General features: G+C 37.2%; 4 protein-coding genes and 1 long non-coding RNA gene across 8 annotated transcripts in view; 3 read left to right on the top strand and 2 right to left on the bottom strand.

Annotated features, from left to right (window-relative positions):
• Positions 1 to 1,783: 1,783 nt before the first annotated feature.
• Positions 1,784 to 2,663, top strand: LOC113467755. Its single transcript, XR_003391714.1, has 2 exons — positions 1,784 to 2,271; positions 2,598 to 2,663. It is a non-coding gene; the product is annotated as an uncharacterized LOC113467755 (long non-coding RNA).
• A 170-nt stretch (positions 2,664 to 2,833) lies between these two features.
• LOC103509948 (regucalcin-like) lies at positions 2,834 to 4,067 on the bottom strand. The gene is made up of 2 exons (XM_008474581.3): positions 3,836 to 4,067; positions 2,834 to 3,098 (listed from the first exon to the last, which is right to left on the bottom strand). Exons 1-2 carry the CDS (start codon positions 4,050 to 4,052, stop codon positions 2,848 to 2,850), a joined length of 468 nt encoding a protein of 155 aa, XP_008472803.2. The 5' UTR covers positions 4,053 to 4,067; the 3' UTR covers positions 2,834 to 2,847.
• A 6,316-nt stretch (positions 4,068 to 10,383) lies between these two features.
• LOC103509940 (EF-hand calcium-binding domain-containing protein 4B) lies at positions 10,384 to 18,547 on the top strand. Of its 4 annotated transcripts, none has more exons than XM_026824123.1 (6): positions 10,384 to 10,500; positions 15,676 to 15,870; positions 16,692 to 16,821; positions 17,053 to 17,461; positions 17,691 to 17,847; positions 18,217 to 18,547. In XM_026824123.1, exons 2-6 carry the CDS (start codon positions 15,684 to 15,686, stop codon positions 18,327 to 18,329), a joined length of 996 nt encoding a protein of 331 aa, XP_026679924.1. In that variant the 5' UTR covers positions 10,384 to 10,500; positions 15,676 to 15,683; the 3' UTR covers positions 18,330 to 18,547. The 4 variants fall into 4 exon arrangements, with proteins under 4 accessions (XP_026679924.1, XP_026679926.1, XP_026679925.1 ...); XM_026824125.1 differs by lacking the exon at positions 10,384 to 10,500 and adding an exon at positions 14,117 to 14,146 and having other exon boundaries at positions 15,681 to 15,870; XM_026824124.1 differs by lacking the exon at positions 10,384 to 10,500 and adding an exon at positions 15,205 to 15,393 and having other exon boundaries at positions 15,681 to 15,870.
• LOC103509947 (protein SCO1 homolog, mitochondrial) lies at positions 11,420 to 14,713 on the top strand. Its single transcript, XM_017444365.2, has 6 exons — positions 11,420 to 11,546; positions 11,791 to 11,953; positions 12,439 to 12,616; positions 13,120 to 13,317; positions 13,690 to 13,898; positions 14,702 to 14,713. Exons 2-6 carry the CDS (start codon positions 11,894 to 11,896, stop codon positions 14,711 to 14,713), a joined length of 657 nt encoding a protein of 218 aa, XP_017299854.1. The 5' UTR covers positions 11,420 to 11,546; positions 11,791 to 11,893.
• A 2-nt stretch (positions 18,548 to 18,549) lies between the features above and the next one.
• The window catches only part of LOC113467758, a 7,781-nt gene continuing 4,266 nt past the window's right edge, over positions 18,550 to 22,064 (bottom strand). The window contains exons 5-6 of the mRNA XM_026824122.1: positions 20,295 to 20,626; positions 18,550 to 20,066 (exon numbers count right to left, since the gene is read on the bottom strand). Coding sequence (XP_026679923.1) covers positions 18,631 to 20,066; positions 20,295 to 20,626 — 1,768 coding nt within the window. The 3' untranslated portion in view covers positions 18,550 to 18,630. The remainder of the gene's footprint in view (positions 20,067 to 20,294; positions 20,627 to 22,064) is intronic.

Below are 22,064 nucleotides of genomic sequence, written 5' to 3'. Positions count from 1 at the left end.
TGAAAATGCCCCGCAGCTTGCAAGGTAAGGACCATGCAATCTCCGCCAGACTTGAGTTTTTTTCTAGACAAGAAAATCTCCCTTTGAAGCTCTCTGACATGATTTTGAAGACACGGAGAGAGGGGAAAAGTCTGACAGCTATGCTATCTATACAGACCTCTAGTCCGCAATTCTTCTTCTATGGTCCCCGTCAAAAAAGACATTTTCAATATCCAAATGCATCACGAAATTCCTGATCTTGATTTGACTTTTCTCTCAACAGACGTTCAAAATGTGATTGTTTTTTCGATAAAAGGCCTGAAATTAAGGTGTACATCTTGGTGAATTGAATGGATTACACTCAGAGCTCTGCATTCAACAAGCACGTGCGGCGTGCCCTTCCTCTATTCTCTGACTCGGTCCCTTGGTAGAAACAATCAAGGAAATATTTTACACACTAAAAATTGAGTGCACGTCCCTATTGCACGGATTCGAAACACCGCATAGCAAATCAAGCAAATGTTTCTCATTTTTCGTCCATTCTCCGGTGAGCAGCTTCCTTTTCATTATTTTCGACCCATTTGCTTTCAGCATATTGCTGGCGTTTCCCTCAAAAAGCTTTCGTTCATTATTTTGTTGCAGCTTGCATCGAGTGCGGTTTTTGAGGGTGGAAAAGAAAAGAAAACGGTATTTGATTCCATTTTCCATATTCTTAATGAGGAGCAACTGCAGTTTTCCTGTGTTTTTAATGGCCTGCGTTTGTGTTTTATTGCTGAGTTCTCGTTCTGGAAACTTCGGCGGCATTGTGCACTACTGTGATTGCCACTTTACCATTGTGGATTTTGGCCTCAAATGATCTGGCAGTTCAGGTTTTTGGAACAATAAGATAACTTGTTCGACCTTAGGTAGGTGCATTGTTTATTGTTTGTAATAATTACATCACATCGATCAGTGTTTGAGAATTTCAAGAATGGATGCCTCATATCTCTCAACTAATTTGCGCAATGATTAGCTCCGTGCTTCAATTTCCTCAAACAATCGGTAATACCTATACAGAATGATGAATACCTACCTTCCTGTAGAAAGCACAATAGAGTGAAGTAGAAACAAAGGACAAACCTCCAAAGCTAGTACAAGTAAAAGGATTAAACGTTTTAATATTTAATCATAAAATCCTAAAAAGGTCCAACTAAAATTTTAACGAATCAACAATCACCATCACCATTGGACCATTGAGCTAAATTTTAAAATTTCGCGGGCGGGGCGGCCAATGCCCAATGACTACTCGTTGCCGGCATAATTAGTTCCGATTGTAAGCACAGCGCGGCGCCCCTATCACAGTAAACACAACAGAGAAGATTGGAAGCGGGTAATTTGAATTTTCCATCCAGGAAAATCTCATAACAGCACGAAAAGCTGACATCATCATCATCATCATCATCATCATCATCATCATCATCATCATCATCATCATTATTCTTAGCACAGCGCGGCGCCCCTATCACAGTAAACACAACAGAGAAGATTGGAAGCGGGTAATTTGAATTTTCCATCCAGGAAAATCTCATCTCAGCTCTCATTCTAATATCTATTTGAAAGTTCAAAGTTCTATTTTGTATGATAACTTCCCCAGTTGGATTAAATCAATAAGTAAATTTCTAGTGTCAGCTGTTCTATTCCTAGTATGAATGTTTGGATTGGTGCTTATCTTTCATCAGCACAGCGCGGCGCCCCTATCACAGTAAACACAACAGAGAAGATTGGAAGCGGGTAATTTGAATTTTCCATCCAGGAAAATCTCATCAGCACGAAAAGCTGACATCATCATCATCATCATCATCATCATCATCATCATCATCATCATCATCATCATCATCATCATCATCTCAGCATTATTCTTTATCTATTTGAAAGTTCAATGTTCTATTTTGTATGATAACTTCCCCAGAATCAAAGTAAATTTTTAGTCTCTAGTGTCAGCTGTTCTATTCCTAGTATGAATGTTTGGATTGGTGCTTATCTTTCATCTAGTTCTTACCTAGAATCTTACATAATATACCTAATGGTAATGGTATTTGAATCAGGAGAGCTAAGGCTTTAACAAATACCAAAAAATAACATGAATGTGTAATGTTCTGTTATCATCTCGAGTTAATTGTGCAGTAAAGCCCTTGATAACCAAATGATGAAATCTAAAAACCATGTTTTTCCATACAATTACTACAAATTGAAGTGGGATGTACTTGATAAGCAATTAACATCACATTTGCATTATTTCAAGGTATCAACCAGGTTTGTATGATATTGTGTAGTAAAGTTGATACATGAAAATTGTTTTCCTGTGCATGTCTAATTCAAAACCTATTCTAGTCTACAAAATTGTACATACATCTCAGCTTAGGCAAAAGGATCTGAGTGAGGTCTACAGTTCACAGAACTACTTATTTATATCATTATAATTTCTGTATTCAAAGTGTATGAGGACTGGGTTTATTGCTTCCCTTTTTGAAAATTTCACAACACACCTTTGTTCTGAATACAGTCTCACAGGTACCTATATCTATTAAGTACATTGTTATAGGCTTAATTTTAACTTTGTTCCATTTTTCAATTCACAGAAAGAAAGCTGGCAATGGTTTGTGGTTACTGTTCTTAGTACCAGTTACTTTAATTGTGACAGTGGTGAAATATGTTATAGGCTTAATTTTAACTTTGTTCCATTTTTCAATTCACAGAAAGAAAGCTGGCAATGGTTTGTGGTTACTGTTCTTAGTACCAGTCACTTTAATTGTGACAGTGGTGAAATATTTTCTTTTTAATTATATCTATGTACAATATGTTACCATCATTATGTAAATAAAGTTTGATTTAATTGTTTAATAATAATAATAATAATGTCTTACCTATATCACCCGTGTCTTTATTGTAGTCAAACGCTCGAACATTTTCCGCGAGAGAATCGATGTAGTAGAATTTCTTGTGATCCAAACTCCAAGCGAGGCCGTTAGAGAGGCCAATGTTATTCAGACGAACTTTCACCTCTCCTTTCTCCACGCTGTAAAACGTCGCCTTGCCAGTTAGGTACTCTCCGTTTGTGCCTTTAGTTTCACACATGGATCCTGTTGAAAATAACGTGAGACAGTGAAATCAATGGGCCAGGCCAGCTTATTTGGTAGTGCGTCTGCCTAGTAAGCGCTAGGCCGCAGGTTCGATTCCTGTCCGGGGCGGATTTTATCCTGATGGGATAATGTTCGTTCTTGGAACGGCTGGGTGTCTTCTATCCTGTGTTCTTTCTCTCTTCGATTTTGGGACGGTAAGACCGTGGCAGTTACAGTTCCCTCTGTCAAACCCCAAAAAGAAAAAAAAAAAAAAAATGTGGAACGCTATGATTTCCATGTTTTTGGAGTGAGAACGTGAGAAGTTCTTTAATGTGTCTAGCTGCTAGTGTCTTGATTATTTACGGTGCTTGACCTACCAGATATGAGACTTAATGGAAATCGTTAAACCTTGTAATCTGGGGGGCTGGAGTTCGAGTCCCAGTGACAGTTTTTTAAAAAAAGTATCTGTATAGACTAATTTAAGGTTGAGAATTCATCGACCGACAAGGTGAAGCGGTGAATCTATGTCTATGTTTTCGAGGCAGTGTACGGTTTCAGTCGGTGTCGACTATGTTTGGACACACTTTACTTATAGGCGAAAGGAGCTAGTGGCAGCAGTCAATTGGTGCTCCATCCAGCAAGGTATGGTATTCTACGCCAGTATTTAGTTGATGATTTTGTCCATGTCCCTTAGTACCATTCGATTTGATAACGACATGAACGACTAGTTGAACATCTTCAGTAACTCACTCACTCACCTGCGTACACTCGTCCTGTGGGATCAGCTTTACCATCATTGATTCGGTTGTCAGGGCTAGGATCACCTTTGACATGAATGCTGACGTCCTGAGGCTTCTCAGATTGGCCATCCCACGTTACCACGGCGAAGTCTTCTCCATAGCCGATCAGAAATTGGTCCTTCTTACCCTCAACAGGCAGCACGAAACCAACTTTGCGGTCTGAAAAGGAGGACATACTCGTATTTAATCGTGTATTTTTTTTACTCGTATCACCTTAACAACGGAGGTTCTATCGTTTTGAAACCGAAGAGTGAAGGAAGACAGGGTAGGAGAAAGCCAGCCGTTCGAACGAATCTCTTTAGGATACTCTCCAAGCTAATTAGGTTGGCTATGTTCTCTTTAACCTAAAGCTTGGTACACACGGTACGACGTGTGTTCTCTGCATCTGATGTAATCTAAGCCTTGGAAACGAAAAGTAAGTCAATAGGGGGAATGAAAAACAGTTCGCTTTTTTGTTTTCATTCCCCCTTTTGATTTTAATTTGTTTTACCAAGTGTTGTGTATACCCTTGAAAGTTCTAACTTTTTAATATTGAAAAGTAAGTGCTAGGTTTCCATCGTACCCTACAGACCTATACCTACACCTCGTTTGATATTCTAATTGACAAAATAAATATGAGGGATGTCAAGTCTCAGTTAAAGTTCTTAAACAAAAATAAAAGGCTTTTTTTTTCCTTTGAGGCGCTTTAACTCTGGAATACCAGGTCGTTCACGCCGTTAAAAGGCTTTTAATAATGAAGTTTTAAAGAGAAATGCTTCTTGTAACTAGTAAAATTGTAGGAACTCGTGTCACCATCAAATTTTAATAAGTAGACTTAACTGACAACCAGACAAACAAAGTATTCGTTATAGCGGAAAATTAAATCAGAATGCTATACATATTAAGGGGCGGTACCTAACTCTACAAATAAGTGCTTTCGGTCTCAAATTCTCAATAACTACAATTATCATGACTACTGGACGTCAAACGTGTACAGGATGACTCAAAATAATGCTCTCTTAAATAAAAGGAAGCCACTGGGTAAGTAAAAAAAAGAAAGCCCCTGGGTAAGTTATTTCCCAAGTTATTATTTTTTTTTTTTTTTTTTTTGATGGAGGGAGCTGTAGCAAAGGTCTTATCATACCGAAAGGAAAGAGTAAAGACAGGATAAGAGAGTCAGCCGTTCCGAGAACGAATCTCGTTTGATAAGATAAGGTTTCTCTAAGATAAGATAAGGTTCGCTCCCGGAGTCCCGGCGGAAATCGAATCGGAGAACTGGCGCTTACAAGGTCGGCCCTCTACCCTTCAAGGTAACTAGGCTGGTCTGATACTTTTCTGTTTGTTAAGGAAAGACACCAAGCACCAAGGGTGTTCCTTCTGAAAGAGAAGGAACACCCTGTATACAGATACGTACATATAGCGTGACCAGAGTTATCATTTGTCATAGCAGTTCTTCAAAACACAATAAAGGAAATTTAATAACAGGTGTCATCTGCAGAAATACACGCGACATTTCATCAAATATCAAAAAGATCAAAAGATGGACTATATCCAAAGAAAATGGATGAAAATCTGGTGTGTGTGATTTTATACGACTTTCCTTATCCATAAATTTAATGCAGGAATTTTGTATCAGAAGAAAAGCGAGCATTCTTGGTTCTCTTCTTTCGATTGGTTAAATTTCTGAGAAGAGATATGTATGTACCATTGTACCTTCAACAGTTGACTTATAAGCTTACTAGCTGAATTCCGTCGCTTCGCTCCGGAATCCCGCTAGTTCATCCCGAGGCATGGCCAAACTTGTAGAAAAGGCATGGCCGAACTTGTAGAAAATATTCATCTGAGTAATTTCACTCAATTCAGATACTTCTGAGTAATTTCAGCTGAATTTTAGACCAGTTTTTTGTTTTTTTTTTCTTCTTCTTCTTCTTCTTCTTCTTCTTCTTCTTCTTTTAGGCGCTTAAACTATGTGTTATTACATGTCGTTCGCGCCGAGACCAGAGTTTAAAATCAACTAATCAGAATGTTTCATTCAAGAAATTCAACTTAAGTATTTCTAAACATTAGTTAAGTATGAGAGTTTCTTTCCAGACAGCAAATATCAACACAAACAATAGGTACCAGCACAAGATTAATGTTTATCTCAGGTTTATATGTATACATGTACCTATGATCTCTAAAGCTATTTGTCATGAATCTTATGATCTTTAGCTTGTCCCACCCTTTCAATCAACAATTTATTTAATCTTGATAAAACTGTTGATTGAAGGGTGGAGCACAAAATGTAGTAATGTACATACCAAGGTACTTACATAGTTCCCTTTAGGTGTAAAAAAAAGTATAAGTGGGTGTGCATCACACACATACATATGTAGGTACTGTGATGATTTTATCATAGGATTTTATTAGCACCCTCCACACTTTAATAAAATACAAATAATAACAAAATGTTACTGGCTACCTGGTTAAGATTACACCCAGGTATTCTTAAAGAAGCTGTTTGAAATTCCAGTACAACAGGTGATTTGGTATGTGTGATTATGACTTGAGTAGCTGAAAGTTGTACATCTCTCTAATATGCCCATGTACCAAACAAATCTAATTTTTTTACTTTGTACTACATTTACTACATAATATCCATCTCAACATTTTTAATTTTTTTTCCTCTCATAATACCTACCTAACTCTCAGACAAGATGGAATTGATAAAATATATGATTTTCGCAAAATCCTTTCTTATTGCACACCTAGACCATAAAAGGAATATTCCTACCAAATTTCAGCTTTCTAGGTGCTGTGGTTCTGGAGATAGAGCGATCAGTGTGTGAACTATGAAATGTGAATGAGTGAATGGATCTTGTTTTTAGTCCGTCCTTCCTTTATAATAATTACAGTAGTAATAAAAAGGTATAAGGGACGGACTATTGTTTTCGCTTCGGTGTCTGTCAGTCTGTCGGTCAGTCTGTCCCCATAGAAGGACTTATCCAAACCTGGTCGACCTATATATCAAATCAAAGGTTTTTTTTACCAGGAACACGAAAATGGTGGTGCAAATTTTGTCCAGAAAATCATAAAGCCGGTTGTATTCGCTTCGGTGTCTGTCAGTCTGTCGGTCGGTCTGTCCCCATAGAAGGACTTATCCAAACCTGGTCGACCTATATATCAAATCAAAGGTTTTTTACCAGGAACACGAAAATGGTGGTGCAAATTTTGTCCAGAAAATCATAAAGCCAGGACAATTGAGCTCTGATCTTGAAATTTGTCGCGACGACCTATGAACTCAAAGCGAGAAAGTTTTAGATAACACTTCAGTCGATCATTTAGGACCGGTTTTAGCGTCACCTATGTTAAGCTACGCCGAGCAATTTGTCATGAATCTTATGATTTTTAGCTTGTCCCACCCTTTCAATCAACAATTTATTTAATCTTGATAAAACTGTTGATTGAAGGGTGGAGCACAAAATGTAGTAATGTACATACCAAGGTACTTACATAGTTCCCTTTAGGTGTAAAAACTCTTTTTTTAATTTTTTTTAAAAAAAAAAAAAAAAAAAAAAAAAAAAAAAAACAACTGGAGTGAACATCACACAACTTTCATTACATTACAGAAATAAATAATAATAAAACTAATAATTTATTGGAATTTCCAAATTAAATAAATCCTACAAAAAAATGGGTAGATTAACCCCACAAGTCCCACAACCCACAATCCAGATTAAATTAGGTTAGTAGGTACCGTATCTGGACTGGTGATGGTTGAATTTTTCCGAAACACCCATTTTCGATTCCAATATACATGTAGGTGTACTTTCTCATAGTATAGGTTCCATGTGCTAAGGTAATAGAAAGTAAAAAATCCAGACAAAACAACGCCTCCCCTTTTCCCTTTCAAACAGTAACAAATTATCATCAATCAAATATTACCGGGAACCAGGGGTGTGTGCCAGCCATTTATGGAGGCACCCTACTCTTAAACAATTAAAATGTAAATCATTGTTTGACAACAATCAAACTAGGAAGAGGGGAAGTTAAGGGAGGACACTTTGAATTTTGTTGTTAACATACTATTAACTTCATATCTAGTAGGAAAATTAACCACTCTTAACTGTTAAGATATTTATGAAATAACCTTGTATACTATATATTACAGTTTTCTTCCACTCAAGAGTCGTTTATTATTCTACACAATATGGGGCCACACTATAGGTATAAGTACAATGCTAGTATAATTCCATTGAGTAGGATATCTGACGTCTCTCCATGATAAAGAGTAGTATAATAATATTGGGTTCATACAGTTTTTATGTAGAAGCATGTGCTGTAAATATCTTTCAAACACGCTAGAATAAATTGTATCTTCTACACAATATGGGGCCACACTATAGGTATAAGTACAATGCTAGTATAATTCCATTGAGTAGGATATCTGACGTCTCTCCATGATAGAGAGTAGTATAATACGAGTAACATTGGGTTCATACAGTTTTAATGTAGAAGCATGTGCTGTAAATATCTTTCAACACACGCTAGAATAAATTGTATCTATGTATGTAACATGCTTGTGAAGAAACTATCTCATTCTTTTGGGCAGTACATTTTGCATTTTTATGATTAATATGTGACATGTCAGTCATTTGGAGTTTGATGGCAAAAAAGGTGTAAATAGACGTGTGTAGCGTGTGTCTATGAACCAGTTACTAAAGAGTTCTTAAATAGCACTTAAAAAATAAAAGAATAACATTAATTAAAAAAAAAAAAACTTCTTTCAGTACAACTCGCGCCATGCTATGTCTCACGTAGGTACGTCTGCCTAACTAGTTTTCAAGCATGTACCTACAATCTACATAGTGAAATAGTCGGGATTTTCACTGATTCATATCCATATGTACGAGGAAATATTGTATATATAGATAGAGTTATAGGTTATGGGACGTTCATTAATAATTTCAAAATTATCCTATGTACAACAAAGTACCTAGTCTTCATTACTGAGTTTATTACGGTAAATTCCTATCAAACCTTGAAGTTAAGCACCGTGGAGTGGAGTAAGGTGTATGCCGGAATGCATCACGTACTACTGCAAGGAGTTCTCGCATTCTGATTGGTTCTTTCATTTTGGGTCGATGACTCCTTGCTGCCATATTCATCTGGATGAATCATAAGCTATTTCAGGGTGCACTCAGCCTCGTAAGGATATTGGTCAAGGAGCTGTTCAAACTGCAGAATAGTGATGTTCATAATCCATTATTTTTCATAATCGATTGCCTTTTCGATTATTTGTTATAATCGAATACAATTACGATTATTTAAATAATCGATTATGATGCATAATCGATTATAAACATCACTAATGCAGAAGGAAAAAAAAGTTATCTTGCATGAAGCTAACATTAGCTAACAAAAGCAAAGTAGAACATTATGTTGGGTTTTGTGCAGGCTTTCCACTAGACGTCAGTGATTCAATGGTATCCTCAAACCAAGATTTCTTCTTGAGGTTTTCATACTTCATCATGTTCACTATAATGCTGTTGGAAACCTCTTCAGGCTTTTTATTTTGTCCATAATAATCAACGAATAAGCCTTCTGGATCAATGAGATACATGATGATGGTGTGGTCAACCTGAAACCAGAAAATAAAACTCAAAAGATAAGGAATAGTTGAAATAATAGAATACATCAAAGGCCTAAAACAAAAGATTTGTTTCAGATGTAAGTAAGTAGGTCAATTAGACTAAAGCTAACTAGTAACTAGGCTGGCTTAGTGAAAGCCTAATACTAATAACCGTATGGGACCATAGTCCGATGTTCGGGGCATAACCTACTACGTCGGTACATAACCTACTGCGAGTGATATATTTTTGCCCTCGGTTCCACGAAAACTAATGGTTAGGTATTAGGTAGGTACCTACCTAGTACCTACATAGCCAAATAAAATGATAGAATATGCTGCTTATACTTATATCTAATATATAAAAATATGTCCAAAAGCGGTCAAAATACCGCCAAGCGCAGCGCAGGGCGACCGTATTTTTTATTATTTTCTACAAGATCGGCCTTGCCTCGGGATGAACTAGCGGAATTCGGGAGCGAAGCGACGGAATTCAGCTATTACCGACTAAAATACATACCAACGACGACGAGTACTTATTACCTATTCATTTCATCCACTCTTTGAAAATCAACAAAATCGTGCGTTCTTTGTACAAGTACCTAGGTAGGTACCTACATACTTCCGAGTCGGAAAGATAACACTCTAGACTTCCTTGTTGGATAGGTACCTACTTACCTACATAAAGGTAAGGTACCTCCAATGAAGTGAAGAGTACAAGAATTTACCTATAGGTACATTAGAATATCTCTTTAGATGAAAGATTAGCCAGTGAGTCAGAACTAGAACTAATATCTACATCGTATGCCAAGGTCAGGGGATGGGAATTACTACTTATTATCATACTCGAAGACATTAAACCTACCTACCATCAGTCGTAAGTGTATTACCAAGAGCCCAGGGTGTTGAAAAAAAACTTTACATGTTGGCTTGTCGGAGATCGAATAGTCAGTGTTGAGAGTGAATTTTTGTGAATAACTTACATACGTATCTACTTGTGAACTTGTGCATTTTTTTGTAAATTCCTATAATTATGCCCTAACCATTAGGTTCTGTGGAACCGAGGCAAAAATATACATATCACTCGCAGTAGGTTATGCCCCGAACATCGGACTATGGTCCCATACGGTTATTAGTATTAGGCTTTCACTAAGCCAGCCTAGTTACTAGTTAGCTTCCTTGGTAGCGCGTCTGCCTTGTAAGCGCTAGGCCGCGAGTTCGGTTCCCGCCCGGGGCGGATTTTATCCTGATGGGATAATGTTCGTTCTCCGAACGGCTGACTTTTTCCTATCCTATCTTCCTTCTCTCTTCGATTTCGGGACGATAAGACCTTAGCACTCTTAGCAGTTTCAGTTCCCCTTGTCAAACCTATTAAAGAAAAAAAAAAGTAAAAAGCCTTCACTTCCTCCTATAAGTAAATTTGAAGATTTACGTATGCGTCGGGGAACCATCACGTGGTAGAGAGAGGATTAAAAAAAATGATTTAAATGATAAAGGGAACTATGACAACGGAGTTCTTATCATTCCTAATTCGAAGAGAGAAGGACAGGATAGGGCGAGCCGACCGTTCCGAGAAGGATCAAAGAAGAAAGAACCTCATCTCTCCAAGATAAAGTTCGCCCTGGGCGAGAATCGAATCCGCGACCTAGCACTTTTAACGCAGGTGCGCTACCCTCCAAACTAACTGGGCTGACAATCTGACATTGCAAAAAAGTGAGTAGTGCTCACCAGAGCTGTATTTTCTGTACTCAGGTATACCGAGTCCGGATTTTATCTCGTACCATAACGTGTATATGTATAGATGAGTAGGACTGTGGGTACAGAAAAAGAGAAAAGTTACAACGGCTTTCCATTAAAGCCAGCTATGATTTTTTTTCTCCCCGTGTATGGTTCACTTTAACGCGCACACTATTTTTTAACGCGCCTTGCTAGCTTCATCGAGGTCAAAATTTCATGATGGCTCGCTTCATCAAAATGAGAGATAAGAAAAACGAAAATTTGAAATTTTGCAATACCTTATCTGTCGTTTCTGTCGCTGTGGATTTAAAGATTAAAATAAAGTAATTTTCATGGAGGTGTAAGGTAGGTAATTTTAAATAGATTTATCTCGAAGTAAGGGGATTATGCTTTACCAGATCATGTGATTTTACTTACCCGACTCTTATCTGATTACTGTCTCTTACATTCATCTTGTTTAAACACCGCTTTTAAGAAGTGTGTTTTCCCGTCAGGTGGTGTACTCTGGCCCATACCTTTGAAGAGATGATTCGCACCCTCCATTTAGATGTGTAGAAGCTCACTTCCATCTATTTCTATTAATTCCTAGAGTGAAGTGTGACCTGAACGTACAGTGGATATTTTAGCTAACACCACACTAGTGATAGGAAGTATCATCAATCTCAAACCTTCAAGTCACATCGGAACCAGTCATGTGTTCTGTATTAAGGAGACAAGTAGCAGCCTTATGTGCATCTGGTTTAAGACCTCAGGTAAGTCAGAATCTATCAATAAGAGATATGCTGTAATGGTAGCTAAGGGGAGAAGGGCACAGGACTGTATGGGATGCCCAATTTTGGGGAATTTTCTTTGAGATAATGGTCTTGATTTAGGTAGAGCTTGACTTTTATAGAGAGTTATAGGGGGTCTTGGTGGGTTGTTAGATTAGAACTTGAGATGGTTCAGCATAGGTACTTTGTTTGTCTTTGTAAGTATAGTTGTGGCCGGCAATAGGAGGGTGGTATAGGGTGGAGAAAATGGAGGTATAGGTATGCAACATATGTATTACTAGGACTACAACTTCATGTGACATGATATTTCTCCTTTGATTATGCTTCTCATATAGGGTGGAGAAAATGGAGGTATAGGTATGCAACATATGTATTACTAGGACTACAACTTCATGTGACATGATATTTCTCCTTTGATTTTGCTTCTCATACTACTTAACTACTCCTATGTCATTCTTCTGTTTTAGGTTCCTTCAATACACATAAACATCAGAAATGCTCAAATGAGACTGTATTCATCTGAACTTCCTGTAAGGAATAAAACTGACAAGTTTCCAATCACATGGAAATCTGTTGCAGTGACCGCAGTAACAGGAGGTGGAATATTATTCTATATGTGGAATCTCAAGAAAGCAAAACAGAATGGTGAGTTCAAAGCCAAGGAGAGTACATTTATTTCAAGTGGAGATCAAGATTGTGGATTGAGATTAATGCTATAAACCATCTATTATCTAAGAAAGGCATGCCCTACCAATTAATTTTATAGCCTCATAAATAGGTTTAACCTTCCCTTCTTTCCTACTTTAAGGGTACACCTATGATCCTTGCTCAATTTACTTTTGTTTTAACCATCAGTGATGAAAATTAACTTAAAATAAACTATCAGGTTTAGGTAGAGGACAACTTCTAGGTGTTGTGGTTCTAGAGATAGAGCGATCAGTGTGTGAACTGTGAATGAGTGAATGGATCTCGTTCTTATAATATAAGATAAATAGGTTTAACCTTCCCTTCTTTCCTACTTTAAGGGTACACCTATGATCCTTGCTCAATTTACTTTTGTTTTAACCATCAGCGATGAAAATTAACTTAAAATAAACTATCAGGTTTAGGTAGAGGACAATTTCTTAACATTTTCTGGCTTGTTGCAGCTTTGGAAAAAGAAAGAAGAAGAAACTTGGGAAAGGTGGCCATTGGTGGAAAATTTGAGCTGGTTGACTGCAACAATAAACCAGTGAAAAGTGAAGATTTCTTGGGCAAATGGGCACTGATCTATTTTGGATTCACACATTGTCCTGACATTTGTCCTGATGAACTTGAGAAAATGGCAGCTGTAGTGAACAAAATAGGTAATATTAAAAAATATTTAATATTAAAAAGTTAGAACTTTCAAGGGTATACACAACACTTGGTAGGTAAAACAAATTAAAATCAATAGGGGAATCAATAGGGAAAAGCGATCTGTTTTCATTTTCCCCTATTGATGGTAATATATTTATTTATTTCTGAGTGGTGAATTTGGTGACCATTCTAGAAGGAAGGGTCCAAAAGAAGGAGAAAGTATTCTATTAAGGAAATGTAATATTAATATTATTGGTACATACTAAAAAGTAAATGTTTGGTTTGGTCCAAAAGAAGGAGAAAGTATTCTATTAAGGAAATGTAATATTAATATTATTGGTACATACTAAAAAGTAAATGTTTGGTTTTTTTATTTTCAGATGGACAGCCAAATGTTCCTAACATCACCCCAATATTCATTTCTGTTGATCCTGAGAGAGATACACCAGAATTAGTGGGCAAATATGTGAAGGAATTTTCACCCAAGTTTATAGGCTTAACAGGCACTGTAGAACAAGTAGCTGCAGCATGTAAAGCTTATAGAGTTTACTTTAGTGCTGGACCCAAGGACAAGGATAGTGATTATATTGTACGTTTTCAGTGTCAGAATTATAATAAATTAATAATGTTATGTGCTTATAAGCACAGTGCTTTTAAAAGACGCCGCAAGTAGGTAAGCATACGTATAGGTAAGATTCGCGCTTTGCTCTCGTGAGTAGGTATAATAGGTGTACGTAAAATTAAAATAGGATAGAGTCGGGTAATCAAAATTTCAACGCAATCTGCGATGTCTAACATTATTATAAGCATAGTGCTTTTAAAAGACGCCGCAAGTAGGTAAGCATACGTATAGGTAAGACTCGCGCTTTGCTCTCGTGAGTAGGTATAATACGAGTAGGTGTACGTAAAATTAAAATAGGATAGAGTCGGGTAATCAAAATTTCAACGCAATCTGCGATGTCTAACATTATTCATCGAGGTGGAAATAAGGAAATTTTACGATTCACGACAGAAAATTACCTACTCATCTAGGTACATAAATCTGTTTTGTAACGCGTCATCGTCATCTTGACATAAACGTGGGAATGGACTGTGAGTCAAGTCCAAGGTGAAGCCTGGGTATTCGATTCCCATAGGTTACAGCTGGTTACAGCCAACCCAATGTATTGTTTGGGTACGAACTACAGAATGTACATTGTGTCTACTTTGTAGAGTAGGTACCTACTTCATCTATGAGTGCATTCGCGGGCTTTAAATAGTGCCCGACCATTTAACTTTGGATGGCAAAAAGCTGCTCAAAGGGAGGGATCAAGAAGCCGTTAGAAAGCCTACCATTCTAAACGACTTAAATCTTTCAATATGTGGGGTAATAAACATTCGAAATGCCTCCAGGGCCCGGATTAGACATGATCCAAACTATAGGACCACCTGATCACACACTACAAGTAGCATAGGTGGCAGATAGAATAGTTGTTGACAGAATATTTTCCCGCAGTTCAGAACACTTGCGTACATCTCTTATTAATTACCATCCCATTGTAAACTGTAGTCATATTTTTATGTATTTTTAACATGCATGCATCGCAGGTAGAGTAGGTGAGCCAAACTCAAAACGTTCAAATTGTTCGTTGGAAAAAGTAGAAAATAGTCGACATCGATCAAAAGAGAATGTTTTTGCAAGGTGAAAATCGCGATCACTAGGCTATTCCCGAAATTGCGAAATTTGGTTAACCATCGATCGCTGACATTGGATAGCAAGGAGAAAAAAAACTTTCGAAACAAAATTTTAGGAATAGGAAGTTGAAAATTTTGATTTTGTTGGGCCCAACTACATTGAGCATGACAATTATTGTTGATTTATGCCAGTAGCCGAATACTACCTTCGAGAGAGAATACCATTTGTCGGGTGAAAAATACAAATGGTTAGATGCTTAGAGCAACTAGCTAGTTTAGTAGCGCAGTAACTATCAAGTCAACGTCAAGGAATATCCAAGTAGTGAATTTAAATTAAAGTTTTCTGAGCTTCTACTTCTTACTTAGCTTTCCTTTCAGTTTCACTGTCATCAAGAGTGGAATAAACAGGGGTAAAAAATAACGTAAGTGGAGTCTAGTGTCAATATTCTTTCCCAAGGATTTTTATTATACACGAAAGTCATTGTTTATGGCCGATGTAAAGCAGCGTGTTCTACATAATAAGATTATAACATACCCTGAAACACGTCTACGTTGTGAACTTTTTTTATTTTATTATTCCACCAAAATCCTTTGATATTACCTACAAACCTACACTAAACTTGAACAATTATAACGTTAGGTCTAAACAAATAAAATTAATCTCTTTTGACCTGAAAAATGTGTTTTACATCCTTAGGTAATGGAGGATCTGGCCAAACTTTTCCAACTTGGAGATCAAGAACACAAAGGATTTCTAATCAGAAGGGATATGCAGAGACTAGAGGGAGAGCTGTCACTGTCTGCAGATCAACTGGAGGCAGTGTTTGATTCCTTGGACAGCGAATCTCAAGGCTATTTGACCCTGGATAAATTCCTTCTGGGCTACAGTAAGTTTGTCGTCAAAAATACATTTTTACGTGCTTTTAACTTGAGATCTGTTCGTTGTAGGGGTGAAATCTCGTGGGTCATTTTTATGTTCCTTTGTCTTTTGTGCGATTTCTGTAACTAGGGGTCAAATCTTGTGATTCTAACATCAAGCCAATTTTACTGGGCTGGTTGACCTGAACACTTGATAGTAAGGGTTATTCTCTCAACATTTTGTGATGTTTTCGTGTTCTTTTGTTGCTGTTTTTACTTTCCTTATCCTATATGAAAGTAATGTAATCGGGTCAAATTTTCGATGGTCAGTTTTTAGTGCCAAAACACGTTTTGAGGTCCCTAGAGCCTATATCCAAAGTTTCAGCCATTGGTCCGTGTGTGTGTGTCTGTAAACAAAATATCTCGAGAACGGTAAGAGCTAGAGACTTGAAATTTGGTACGTAGCTGTCAAATGTGACAAGAATGCGACATGAAACTTTTGGTTTAGACCGGTGCAAGGCTTGGCGGCATTTTACCGCTTTTTGGCGGTTTTCGGTGTAATTTAACAATATCTCGGGAACGGCATGAGCTAGAGACTTGAAATTTGGTATGTAGTTCACAAATATGACAAGGATGCAACACAAAATGTTTGGTTGAGATAGTTGTTGCACTTGGCGGTATTTTGACGCTTTTGGACAGATTTCGACCGTTTTTTGGCGGTTTTCAGCTATACCGACTAAACGGTTAGAGATGTTGTAAACGTTAGGGTAAAAGAACACTTAAATAAGCATCACTCAACAGGATAAGGAAAGTCGTGTGATGTTCACACCAGATTTTTTTGAATTTCCAGGCAAACATCGCACAGGCTCCAAGGATGTAAACTCAAACGAGGAGAACATAGTGGTGAAAGATGTTTTAATTCCAAATGAAGTCGGCAGTCTCATCAATGATATTTCCAATTACATGTTCGTCACCAACTCGTAAGTTTGATTTGTTGGAGTCTTTGCAAAATTCAACGGCCACATGCCTTTGTGCTATATGAGAATGAGTTCTCAACATCGTAGTATGAAAGAAGGTACATGTTTACATAATTATGTATTTATTAGTAAGTAGGCGGGCACGAAACGTTGTTGTTTTAACGTTAGAGTTCATTCCGCTCTACGCTCGTCTCGTAAACAAAGTTTCAATTCTTAAAATTTCTGCATTTTCAGAACTAGTGAACGTATGAAAGAGCTCAGTCAAATCATATCGGACGGACAACTGCTGTGTCTGTGGGAGAAACTTCTGTCTAGTCTGAATGACGACATGAAGCGAACACAAGAGCATATTTTTCAACTGGAGAACCTCATGAACTCGCGGGAAACCCAGCACAAATCCTACGTGAGAAAACTGTTCGAAGATGTGGAAACTCAGTTGCGAGAAGAAAAAGATCGTGTGCTGGATGAGGAAGCTAGCAAGTTGAAAGCGTACAAAGAACAGATGACGAATGAATTAGACAGGAGAGCCGAAGATGTGAGATTTCTGACTGAACAGAATAGTCAACTAGAAGCCAAGCTGACTGAATCAATGCACCAAGAACACAAATACAAGATGCTAGTCAAACACATTGCTTCTGATCAGGTAAGACACAACCTCTGGAGGGTGTTTAAATGAGCAATGCATATTGAGAAACAAACGCAAGAAAGAGAAATGATTAAAGATATACAGATACACACTCACTAATCATAATTTCGAAAGAAAATGCCTCAGAGGAATAAGAACTCTTTTGAGGCTCTTTTCTGATGAATACCTTTTTGACTAATATATACAGTACTTATCGCGATCTAAGTTCAAACTCTTGAAATTTCAGGAAGTATACGCTAATCAAATAGAAAACTTGCACAAGTCTACTTTAGATCTTCAAAACGAGTTGGAAAGAGTGAAAGCTGAGGCGATGGATAAGAACCAAGAGGAATACTGGCGGGGATATAGGACAGCTCAAATGAAAGCAACCTTTGAAGAAGATAGTAAGTTGAGGGTACTGTAGACTCGAACTAGGTAGATACTTAATACCTATTAAGGTTTACACTTTTTTACTTTCCTTATCCTATAGCCTACAGAAAGGAAAGTAATGTATTTACAAGTTGAGGGTACTGTAGACTCGAACTAGGTAGATACTTAATACCTATTAAGGTTTACACTTTTTTACTTTCCTTATCCTATAGCCTATAGAAAGGAAAGTAATGTATTTAAACCAACATTGCCTGAAAGTGCCGGAAGAATCAACTTGGCCTGTAAGAAGTACAGGGAATTTTTAGACAATTTTAACTATCTTTTTTGCTTATTGTATAAAAATTCCATGTTGTAACTTGCTTTTTTCCATTTTAATTTTACAGGTTTCGTTCAACAGCTGAAAATGTTGAGAAATATGCAAAGCATTCTATCTCCAGATCACATTGATCAACTGGCTACATCTTACAGACTAAAGAAGAATAAATCCAGTGCATAAAATGCACTTGGACCATTTGAAAACGCACAGAATGAAAAACAATAACAAACTAATAGTCATGTCATATCCCTACCCTAAACTTGTGTTTATACTGACCGTTATTTTCCTAATATGGAAATTCAGAAGAAAAAGAACTCACTAATTAGGTACCTACTACCTAGGTAATGCCTATAAAAGGTCGAATAAAAACACTCAATTATTCTAGTCACTTAACACCATATTTTCGACTTTTATTTTTAGTTCGGTTTATAGCAGATACATTTTAAATTAATATTAGCAAACCGATTGGTTGCTCGGGCCGCTAATCTGTTAGAAAAAAATCCGTCAACTGTTGAATTTTACGCATGCGAACATTTCTCAAAGTTTCGTTAGAATCGTAAAAAACATTTTGAGGAGACTTACAGTTAGGCATGGGGTCTTCTATCTGTTGACACAAACGCGAGCTTTCACTTTTGAATGCAAGGAATCCAATTTCTCCTTCTGATAGTTCATTATCTGAACTAAAGCACATAGACAGATCACATGCATATGATTCGTCTGTATCAGTGCGCTGCAAACTCTTGATTAAACTTTCTAAAAGACTAGCGTCTGTATTCACACCAATGTTGATTTTATCAATGGACTGATCTGGTTTATGTTGCGGGCATTCCATGTTCAATACTAACAACGGGGTTTGGTTTATTTCGAGTGTTCCTCCTTTGGAATCATGCAGTATCGGTCTAGTCTTATCTAGAACACTGACATGGTTATTATCACCGCAGTTATTCCCCAGGTACACAATAGAACCTTTACAACTAATGGGATTTGATGAATTTAGACTGAAATCTGGTTTAGAAAGTCCACGGAGTATATTATCAGCATATGCTTGGTCAATGCTGGTATTAGTGAAGTTAGTTCTACTCTTCCCGTTTTTACTATTTTTATTATCTGACTGTTTATCGTCAAGGAGATTATCTAGCTTCTTATATATTTTGTTTGCATGATTCCCGTTATAAGAGGCATCATCAGCTTTGATCGTTACATTCGATGGACATAAATCAAGAGCTTGATCGGTTTTGATTTCCTCTTTATCGCAGGAAACATTATTGTGTTGAGTTCCTTTCATAGTTAGGCCACAACTGGTTCTATTAAGTCTAGAACTAATCTCATCATCCAACATAATACAAGGTAGTTCTGGACGTACTCCTCTTATCAGACTCTCTTCGTCAGTTCTTACGCTAATACGATAATGCTCTTTATTATTCTCATTACTTAAGTCTTGAAGTCGTATCTGAATTTCTGCATGATTTGTAGTTTCAATGATTTGAAGAGCCTTTTCTTCTACCTTTTTAGAGTTGTTTACAGAGTTAGAAGCACTTTTTTGATCTGACGAGCAAGAGGAAGGAGTCAACCAGTCACTTTCATAAATAACTTCCTCACTGTCTTCCTTGCGTCCTTCCTGAATATACGAATCTGGCGTATTGTTTTTCTTTTCAATAGTAACTTCTGGGTTGTTAGATCTAGGTTGAACTTCTGGTTCTTTCTTTGTACTGTGAGAATTCAACGCATTTTGGCAGAGTGATACGAATGTACTAAGTTTCTTTTCATTCACATTACAAAGTTTTCTATCTAAAGATTGTCGGATTTTCTTACTCAAATAGGTTTTTTTCATTCCAAATGATCGTCGAAATTTTCTTCTAGGTTGTCGATAACTCAGTTTTGAAGGCAAGGTGGGAGGACATGGGATTTCTTTATTACCATCAAAAGGTTTGGTTTGGCTGTCTTTAATATAGCTTAACGGAAAATTCTGAAAAACTATCTGACAATTCCGACATCACTTGCTGACAATCCTGACATTCCAGAATTTCCTGACTGAAAAGAAAATTATACTAAAAACTAAAATCTAAAATGTGAAATCTGAAATTTCTGATTTCTGATAACTCAGTTTTGAAGGCAAGGTGGGAGGACATGGGATTTCTTTATTACCATCAAAAGGTTTGGTTTGGCTGTCTTTAATATAGCTCACATTGTTGGCACAGGCACAGTGTTTAGGACAGATTGGAGTTTCTCTGTTTTGGGGATCAGGCCTCCCCACAGAATTAATAACTGGGACAGGAATAGGAGGAGGCCCAATGACATTTTTTTGGCTTTGATGGTGAATACTTTCCATGAGTTGTTGTAGAATTAGCTTCAGATTTTTGTTGGTTCTAACATCCAGGTTCGTTCGATGTGGATTGTCCATTTCCAATATGATCAATGTAATGATTTCTCTGGAGTTTGCTGATAGTGAGTTGAGATTCAAACGGCCTTCATTATTGCTGCAAAAGAGATGAGAGTAAGTACTGAATGAAACGAGGTGGGAAACATTTTTATTATAAAATAAATGTAGATTTAGATACACAATATGATTTTAAATTAAAACTCGTAAGTACTGAATGAAACGAGGAGGGAAACATTGTTATTATAAAATAAATGTAGATTTAGATACACAATATGATTTTAAATTAAAACTACTATTTGACCCTGGATAAATTCCTTCTGGGCTACAGTAAGTTTGTCGTCAAAAATACATTTTTACGTGCTTTTAACTTGAGATCTGTTCATCTCAAGGCTATTTGACCCTGGATAAATTCCTTCTGGGCTACAGTAAGTTTGTCGTCAAAAATACATTTTTACGTGCTTTTAACTTGAGATCTGTTTGTTGTAGGGGCGAAATCTCGTGGGTCATTTTTATGTTCCTTTGTCTTTTGTGCGATTTCTGTAACTAGGGGTCAAATCTTGTGATTCTAACAGAAATCTCGTGGGTCATTTTTATGTTCCTTTGTCTTTTGTGCGATTTCTGTAACTAGGGGTCAAATCTTGTGATTCTAACATCAAGCCTTGCAAGGCCAGTGTGATACTCACTAGGCTACAGACAGATTTTTTTCTTCTGAAATATGCATGATGCCCATCCTAGNNNGTGTGTGTGTCTGTAAACAAAATATCTCGAGAACGGTAAGAGCTAGAGACTTGAAATTTGGTACGTAGCTGTCAAATGTGACAAGATAGAGCCTATATCCAAAGTTTCAGCCATTGGTCCGTGTGTGTGTGTGTGTGTGTGTGTGTGTGTCTGTAAACAAAATATCTCGAGAACGGTAAGAGCTAGAGACTTGAAATGTGGTACGTAGCTGTCAAATGTGACAAGGATGCGACATGAAACTTTTGGTTTAGACCGGTGCAAGGCTTGGCGGCATTTTACCGCTTTTTGGCGGTTTTCAGTGTAATTTAACAATATCTCGGGAACGGCATGAGCTAGAGACTTGAAATTTGGTATGTAGTTCACAAATATGACAAGGATGCAACACAAAATGTTTGGTTGAGATAGTTGTTGCACTTGGCGGTATTTTGACGCTTTTGGACAGATTTCGACCGTTTTTTGGCGGTTTTCAGCTATACCGACTAAACGGTTAGAGATGTTGTAAACGTTAGGGTAAAAGAACACTTAAATAAGCATCACTCAACAGGATAAGGAAAGTCGTGTGATGTTCACACCAGATTTTTTTTGAATTTCCAGGCAAACATCGCACAGGCTCCAAGGATGTAAACTCAAACGAGGAGAACATAGTGGTGAAAGATGTTTTAATTCCAAATGAAGTCGGCAGTCTCATCAATGATATTTCCAATTACATGTTCGTCACCAACTCGTAAGTTTGATTTGTTGGAGTCTTTGCAAAATTCAACGGCCACATGCCTTTGTGCTATATGAGAATGAGTTCT

The sequence above is a fragment of the Diaphorina citri genome, unplaced genomic scaffold, assembly GCF_000475195.1.
Source record: "Diaphorina citri unplaced genomic scaffold, Diaci psyllid genome assembly version 1.1 scaffold545, whole genome shotgun sequence".
Taxonomy (NCBI): domain Eukaryota; kingdom Metazoa; phylum Arthropoda; class Insecta; order Hemiptera; family Psyllidae; genus Diaphorina; species Diaphorina citri.
This window is presented reverse-complemented; position numbering and strand designations above follow the sequence as displayed.